Source organism: Triticum dicoccoides, chromosome 3A (genome assembly GCF_002162155.2).
Source record: "Triticum dicoccoides isolate Atlit2015 ecotype Zavitan chromosome 3A, WEW_v2.0, whole genome shotgun sequence".
In the NCBI taxonomy this organism is placed as follows: domain Eukaryota; kingdom Viridiplantae; phylum Streptophyta; class Magnoliopsida; order Poales; family Poaceae; genus Triticum; species Triticum dicoccoides.
In genome coordinates, this window is record NC_041384.1 from 681,762,968 (window position 1) to 681,771,985 (window position 9,018).

The 9,018-nt window shown below is 44.2% G+C and overlaps 1 protein-coding gene across 1 annotated transcript; it reads left to right on the plus strand.

The window, feature by feature from the left end:
* Positions 1-694: 694 nt before the first annotated feature.
* LOC119270159 lies at positions 695-5,697 on the plus strand. The gene has a single exon (XM_037552130.1). The coding sequence runs from the start codon at positions 957-959 to the stop codon at positions 5,367-5,369; it is 4,413 nt and encodes a 1,470-aa protein (XP_037408027.1). The 5' UTR covers positions 695-956; the 3' UTR covers positions 5,370-5,697.
* The last annotated feature ends 3,321 nt before the right edge of the window (positions 5,698-9,018 follow it).

Consider the following 9,018-nt stretch of genomic DNA (forward strand, 5'->3'; position numbering starts at 1 on the left):
TCCTCAAATCCGAGGAGTCAGCTCCCCTAAAAAAACTCCGAGTTAACAAAAATGTGGAGCTAATCAAACCCCTTAAAATTAGCTCCATAAAAAAATTATTTGCCAACTCTTTCATCCTTTTGCTTACATACTTCATTTTAAGTTGATATTTGAACACTACATTACTTCAAAACCTGGTAATTTGAATGCACACAATTCAACAGCATTTTAACTTCAATATTTTTAAAATGAAATTCAATTCAAACACATCATACAGCCCAAATGAAGTAATAACATAAATAAACAGCTAAACAAGTAATAAAAGCACAAAAATCAAGTGCTATGAAGTGTTCACAAGTGCTCAACAAGATCGTCTTGGAGTTGGTGACATCTCAATCTTCAGTTTTCCTGTGGTTTTTAGTTCCTTTAGGAATCTAGAATACACGATATCTCAATTCATGCGTTCTTCTTTTTGAATTCTTGCGTTCCAAGCGTGGCCCTTTATATGGTAAATAAGCTTGTAGTATTGTTCAAGAGGCAAGTACTTTGGCCAAGTGGAATGGTATAGCGCAAATGATTGCCTGCAGAGGTTCCCCATGGCGGCCCCAACCGCCTGTTGATCATCAGGAGCCAGGGTCCCAGATCATTGCACACCCCGTCAATTTCTCTATTCACCTACAGGATTCGCCTGTACCTTTATGTCATGTCAAGATTTACATTAGTGCGTGGCCCGAGAGAATATCAGACCATCTCTAGTGGGGTGAAAAGGTGATTCTCATTCGTTGTAGAGCTCTTGGAACCCGTTCGGTTCGTGCACTGGAACCCAGCGATTACAGAGGCACACGCCCTTTTCCCACTCATACTTCCTCCTCCGTCTCTGAAGAATGTGTGCGTCCTCGCCACCACCCAGCTCAGCTAGCCTCCACCAGTTCAACTAGAAACCACCCAACCGGCCGGCGCAAGGAGAGGAAGGAGCCATGGCCGAGCTCGCGACGGGCGCCGTGAGCTCGCTGCTGGTCGTCATCCGCAGCGAGGCGCTGCTGCTGCGCGGCGTCCGGGACGACGTGCAGTTCATCAAGGAGGAGATGGAGAGCATGAAGAGCTTTCTGGCGCACCTGGCCAGGTGGGCGCCCCCCGGCGGCGAGCACGACGAGCAGGTGCGCACCTGGATGAACCAGGTGCGGCTGCTCGCCCAGGACTGCAACAACTCCATCGGCCTCTACCTCTACAGGGGGAACCCTGATATCCACCGCGCCAGAGGAGGGCTGCGAGGCTACCTCTGGTGGGCGACCTGGTTCTTCCACAAGTTGGCCGCACAGCACCGCGCGGCCGAGGAGCTGCGCTTGCTCAAGGAGCGGGCGCGCGACGTCGGCGAGCGGCGGTTGAGGTATGGCGTCGAGGTCCTGGACAAGTCAGGGAAGGGGCAATTGGCTCCGACAGCATCATCATCGTCGTGGGCTGCTGCAGCAGGTGGCCATGCGGCCGGGGACAAAGAAGGAGAAGAAGAAGAAGACGGTGACGGTCAACTCGTGGTGGGAATGGCAACTGGTGGCCATTCTGGTCCAAGAGCCTTCACTAAGCCTCACACTCTGGACGACTACGTCAAGGCAAAGCTATGGGAGTGGATGAATGGAGCTCCTGGAAATGCCGGCGAAAGTTTGTCCATGGTCGTAGCGGCAGCCTACACGTATCAGGACCTCCTCGCTCTTGTACAAGAAATCTGGGTTTTGAGTCAAAACCCAGAGGCCTCCCCCTACCATCGCATTGTGGTGGTTGACATCCCAGCCGTGCACCACGATTTTATGCCGCTACGGCCCATGGAGGTTCTCTTCTACATTCTGCGGGAGCTCAAGCTTGCCAAATCCAACCCCCAGGAGCAAGGCACAGAAGGCCAAGAGGATCTTGACTCTTGGAAAGTTTACATGAGAAAATGGCAAATTTACCGTGAAAAGAAGAGTGCTCTTCTTGATATCAAGGTGACTATTGAAGAGATGGAGATTGATGAAAAGCTTGACAAAATCAAAAGTGGTATTCATGGTCAACTAGCAAAGGGCGACGGACAACCCAAGGGTGACAAGCTGCTGGGTAATTTTGACCAGTTGGACCTAAACGAACTACTTCAGTTGGTGCTCCAGACAGCGTCTCAACAAGATCAAAACGGGAAGAATAAAGACATGCATATATTACCAGCGTGGGACAAAAAGAACATCATCGTCAAGAAGCTTAAGGAGCATATGGAAGCAAAGGAAAATGACAAGAAGCTTGAAGAGGAAGAAGCTGCCAAGCATATGGGGGTGGAAGAAGGAGAAGAAGCCATGGCCAAGCATATGGAAGAGGGGGGAGGAGAAGTAACCATGCATAGGGAGGAGGAAGGAGGAGCCAAGCATATGGGGGAAGGAGAAAAAGCCGCGGGAGCTGCAGCAAGGCAAACACGCAAACATATGGAGGAGGGGGAAGGAGGAGAAGTAACATGCAAACATATGGAGGAGGGGGAAGGAGAAATAGCCATACATATGGAGGATGGGGGAGGAAAAGTAACCACTGATAAGGAGGAGGAGGAAGGAAAGGAAGATGAAGAAGAAGAAGAAGAAGAAGATGATGATGATGATGATGATGACGACGACGATGACGACGAAGAAGAAGATGATGACGACGACGATGAAGAGGAAGAGACGACATGGATTCAGCTCCATAAGGCACAATATGCACACATCCTGGGGAAGCTGTTCCCCAAGAGCAGCAGCAAGCCTGTGCAGGCTCAAGACAGATCCTTGGATAAGCAAGCTACAAAGACCACAACGGATACATTGGGTGAGGATCAAGTAAGAAAACTCATCCACGATGCAAAGGAAGACATCTTACGGGAGCTGCAGCAAAGCAAATATGACAAGAGTGAAGGGGATCCTGGTGCTCCGAATCAAAACCCAGAATCTGTTTCTGAAAAAATATTTGCCTCTTTCATGGATCAGATGATGGACAAAATGAAGCATGAGTTCAAAGAGCAGCTCGAGATCAAAGGGCTCGTGAACAAGATTAAAAAGAACTTGAATCCTCATCCGTACCGGGCTAAGAAGTGTGAATGCCCCCTGTTTATCCTCAAAGTTGATGAGCTGATGGATGTTTCCTCATGTGAGGATATCAGAAATGCTTTGAGCCTGTTAAACTGCAGCGCCGATTTGATGATTGTCACCGGCGCAAAGGACATCCAGCGGGCTAAAGAATATTGCTATCCACCGCTGGAACCTATAGACTATTCTCTTGCTGGCCTCTACCATGATACAGTGCTCGAGCTTACTAGTCAGCAGAAGAATGAAGACAACTATGACCCCCAAATTTTTCATGATATCTTGTACGAGTGTGAGCCACATGAATTCTGCATGAAGGTGTTCACTCATGCTCTGCATGCTAACCCCAAGAGGAGCGGTGAGGAGTTACACAAGCTGCACAGCACCCTGCAGGCTTTACCAACAAAATCATTCAACAGCATCACTAAGGTGATGTTCAAGTTCTCTTACAATGACCTGCCTAAAGAATACAAGTCCTGCTTGCTGTACCTAGCTATCTTCTCTCCCGGACAAAAGATCAGGCGGTCAACCTTGATTGCACGCTGGGTTGCAGAAGGGCTGACATCCAAGGAAGATTGGCCCAGTTCTGTGCGTCAGGCCAACCGATGTTTTGACACACTTGTTGGCCGGTGCCTTGTTGATGCAGCTAATATTGATGCCATGGGAAAAGTAAAGAGCTGCGTCGTAAGTGATTCAGTTCATGGATTCATTACCACCATTGCCAGAAAACAACACATTGTGGAGACACGCCTGTCACATCACTTGGCTCGCCACTTCTCCATTTTCAATGATCTCCAACTCCGCAGCTCTGATAGAATTGGTCAATTCTTCCATGGGCTCTCTAAATCATCTCAAGTATCCCTGCTCAAGGTGCTAGATCTAGAAGGTTGTCGGTGCTTTCTTGAGAAGAACCATCGGTACCTCAAGGAAATCTGCAGCAAGATGTTACTGCTCAAGTATCTGAGCCTAAGGAGAACAGATATTACCCAGCTACCTAGTGAAATCAACAACCTCCGTGAACTAGAGGTACTGGATATCCGAGAAACTAATGTGCCTCCACATGCAACAGCACATATCCTGCTATTGAAGCTGAAGCGTCTGCTTGCTGGCCACATTGATCCAAGTAATTTTGAATCTAATCCCCAGATTCCTCATAGGATCGACAAAATGGTAAACATGGAGGCACTACACAATGTCAAGGCCAAGCAGAGTCATGATTTAAAAGATATTGGAAGGCTATGGCAGCTGAGGAAGCTAGGTGTGGTTATCGATGATACTGATAATCACCTAAGGAATTTGCTTAAGGCGATCAGTGACCTACATGAGTGTCTCTGTTCTCTGTCAATCACTATTCCTGTAGCCGGACCACATGAGGCAGAGTTACCAGAAGTCAATGTATCTTACCTAAAAAAATATCCCAAGATTCTTGAGTCTCTAAGCATCAAGGGAACCACACAGAAGGGGCGTCTTCTTCCATTGTTCATAAAAGGCGATAACAACAAACTTGCCAAGATAACTCTATGTCACACTCTGCTGAGCCAAGATGATCTGGAAGTCCTTGCCAAGCTGCCCAAGTTACGGTGTGTCAGGCTCCAACATATTCTATGCATCGAGCACAAGCTGAACTTCAAGAAAGGTGAATTCGGATGCCTCAAGTACCTTCTTGTTGAGGACTCAGACTTGACTAATATCACTTTTGAGGATAAGGCAGCCAGTGAGCTCGAGAAGATGGTTTTGTCTATCACCAGCAAATGTTCTATTTCAGGAGTTGACTGCCTTCTTAACTTGAAAGAGCTTGAGTTGAACAGCAGCTTCTGCGGTAGTTTACTTGACGATGCCAAACAGATATCCAAGCTAACTCTTCGTGGTACATTGCTAGAGCAAGATGCTCTTCAAACACTGGCCAAGAAACCAAATATACGTTCTCTGGTGCTCCTGGATAAGTCTTTTCGTCGAAGTCAAAACAAGATTACATTGAAAAAAGATGAGTTCTTGTGGCTCAACCTTCTTGTTGTTGACTGCTCGGCCATCACAAAGATAGTCTTCACCAGAGGATCTGCTCCTAGGCTCAAGAAGATTGTCTGGTCATCTTCCACATCTCTCTCCGGCATCAACAAACTTCCCAGATTGAAGGAGCTCAAGTTCAACTTCAACGGTGTCGGTGACCAAGTCCCTGTTGAGGTGAGGGAGGCCATTAAAAACCATAAAAACAAGCCTAGTCTTAAACTTAATGGGCCAGAAACTCAAGACAAAGCAAAAGGAGATGAACAAGAGGATGACGATGGTGCTGCAAAATCCTCTTTCTGCTGGAAGAAACAGGTCTGACGCTGGAAGGGCCTCTCCGTTGATCCCATGGTGTGGTTTGCGTGTGCTAGTGTGGATTGCACTCTGTTCTGCTTGTCTGTTGATTTCATTCTGCTGTGTGTTTATGTTCTGCGTGCATTACAACTGAAGTATGTCCGTTTACTTGCTCTACATGAGTGCCCTAGTGGCTTCGATTGAGCATAAATGGTTGTATCTATGCTTGGATTTGAATTCGTGTGTCTTTCCTCTGTATCGAACAACATATGCATTCGTGTACGGTTTCATGTAATAAAGTGTGATGTTTGTGCGCACATTTGACTTCTTATTAATATTCAGTGTGATATCAGTATGCTTTGGTTGGGTTTCTGCAACTCAAAGATGAACTGGTGTGGTGTGTGTCATGATATAGTTACCTGTAATATAGGCATCCGTTTCTTCAAACCAGCTGAGTAGTTCTTGCAGTAATGCCTGATGATGTACTTGAAGCAGAACTTTGTGCAGATTAAGCATGTGTATGATCCACAATCTGTCTGCAGCTCCTGATTGCCAGGCAAGCACTAGCGCCACAGGAAGAATGGAATCTGTTTTCAGCTGTATGTTGGCGTGCATTTAGTAGGTCGCGTAGTTTCTCCCATTGTTTGCTGGTGAAGATGCCAATACAGCTCCATATTTACCAATCCACTTGAAATGTTCAGACACATGCAGCAATCTCGGTTCTTCGCTTCCTCATGTTAGAAACCAAATCGAAGCATGAGACCTGCAGAGACAGAAGCAAAGATATTAGGCATATAAACTCAGTCAGACAGGGTACCTCGTCACCGAATTGTCACTCCACGGATCAAAACCTGACGGTGGAACTAAACAGTGAGAAGTGCTCCATTAGGCTGTGACGTATCTATTGTAGTCATCTATCCACTGCAATTCATTCAGAAAAAAACCTGTATAACGATGTAAGTATATGGGTGGAGAGGAGCACTAGCACCTACCAATCCACTTGCAATGTTCAGACACTTGCATAACAATCCTCACTTCCTAATGTAAGAAATTAAATCGAAGCATAAGACTTGCAGAGACAGAAGCTCGCCTATTAGGCATCGAGGAGGAAAATCATCAAGAAAATGTAGTCTCTGCTGCTCTAATTCCTCTTTCAAATAAGCAGATCGGAAGGAGTTGGAGGAGGTGCAACGCCCCCGCCTTACCTCGAATCCGTGAACAACGACGAGCCGCAAAACACGACAGTGACGACGGCCTTGTCCTTCCACTTTGTTGGTACTGGCCGATCTTTTTCGGTTTCGATCGAGGCCGCGACGGAGGAGGCCACGGCGAGGGTCCAGCCGGCCGACCCTGGAAGAGGAAGACAGAGAAGAGAGGGTGGGGATGCGGATGTGACGGCCCACGTGTCAGCCACTGTAAAGTCACCTGACTTAATGAGACAAGGAAGTGCATTCTCCTTTATTGGTGAAACTTAATTTTTCTACCCAAATTCACTCTTTTGGGAATAATTCACCTTTTCTGTTTAGCTCTAAACAAAAATTTGGCACGATCTAGTCTCATAAACTATTTTAGTTGGCCCATGTTTCAAAAAGAAAAAAACTATTTTAGTTGGCCCGATCTAACCCTATATAAGATTCTCAAATGACAACGCACACAAATATGACACTTATTAACACGCCTACACACACTCGATACCGTTTGATTCATTTACACGAATTTTCAAGCAGTTTGTCATCTGGGCCAAAAGCCACGTAAGCACCCAGCGTCGTATGGGCGTTATCATTTAGTGCCACACGTGTGGGCACTCCTCACCCAAACGGACACAAGACGCTCGCCTGAACGTGTGGGCGAAACTGCTCTTCGTCCACACGACACTCACACGGTGATAGATGGCAACTACATGTGTGCATATGTCGCAATTAATTAATCACACATGGCAATTATGGTTGACCATACATGGCAACTATGGCTTAACCACACACGGCAACTACGTGTGTACATATGTGGCAACTAATTAATCACACATGACAACTATGAATTGACCACACGTGGCAACTCCAATTAATTACACTTGGCAACTATATTTAATGATACATGGCAGACATGACAACTACAAATAATTACACGTGGCAACTGAAGTTGGTAACACGGCAATTGTTGGAGTGGCAAATAATTACACTTGGCAACTATATTCGCGCTCACGGGTGGGGGTGAGCAGTTGCCAAACAGAGCCGTGTGGGGCGTCGTAGCTGCGCCCAAACGTCCTGATACAACCACACGACTTATGTGGTCCGGTATCCATTGTGTCACACGTGTGGCAGTTATCAACGTCCATAGAATTTGTTTTTTTAGCTTTTTTTCCTTATATTGGCTATTGGGTACCTTTTTTCGACAAAGAATATTTTTTACTGGTTCAAATGAAGTATCAAGTGGATACAAATCTAATGAGCGCACACCCAGACCTCTAATAACCAGCTACATGAGTAGCCATGTCTAGTAGCTTGGGTACCTTTAGCCTTTTGATGCAGTCATGTAACCAAGCACAATGTTAATGACAGTGCATCGCGTATAAACAACCTTGACAACACTGTTCGTCAAGTCCTGATTTATATTAGTGCATGGCCCAAGAGAACATCACATCGTATTAAAGGGTAATTCACCGAAGAGCTCCTGGAATGGGCCGGCCCATTTTGTGGTTTAACCCCAACCGGTTTTGGGAAAGTTCTAGAACCTTCCCTGAACCGGGTTTTTTATGTTTTTCTTTCGGTTTTTCTTTTTATTTTTCTTTTTTCTGTTTTTCTTTTCCTTTGTCTGCTTTCTTTTCGTTTTTTCTTTACTTTTATGTTTTCATTTTTATTCTTGTTTTTCAATTTCCGAAAAGCTATTAATTCACGATTTGTTTCTAAAAGCATATTTTTTTGAATGATAAACATTTGTGTTCCAAAATCGTGGTTTTAGTTTTACTAAATCGTTACTCTTAAATCATGAACTTTTTTTTAACTGTGAACATTTTTTAAAAACTCACGAACATTTTTATTGAAATCGTGAACAATTTTTTTAGAAACTTATGAACATTCTCTTAAGTCATGAACATGTTTTTAAAATCATGAACATTTTTTTGAAATAATGAACATTTTAAAATTAAAGACTACTTTTTCAAAATCATGAACATTTTTTTCAAATTCGTGAATATTTTTTGAATTGTGAACGTTTTTTCCAAATCCGTGAACAGTTTTCTGAATTGTGAACATTTTTTTCTCAATTCGTGAACATTTTTTAAATTATGAACATTTTTTTAAGTTTGTGAACATTTTTTTACAAATTCATGAACAGTTTTTGAATTCCAGAGCATTTTTCTGTAATCATGATTTACTTATTTTGTGAACATTTTTCAATTCCACGAACATTTTTTTGAAATCATGAACATTGTATTAAATTCATGTTTTTTTAAATTTGTGAATTTTTTTGCCAAATTCATGAACATTTTTTGAATTACCGAGAATTTTTTGTTAATCATGATTTTTTAGATCATGATTATTTTATTTAAAATTACAACTTTTCTGAAATTTAGGACCTTTTGATATCCCGAATTATTGAAAAAAGGAAATAAAAGAAAAGGAAATATTCGCAAAAAAACAGGCGGCGTCCCGGCCACATGGGCCGGCCAAGAAGGGGA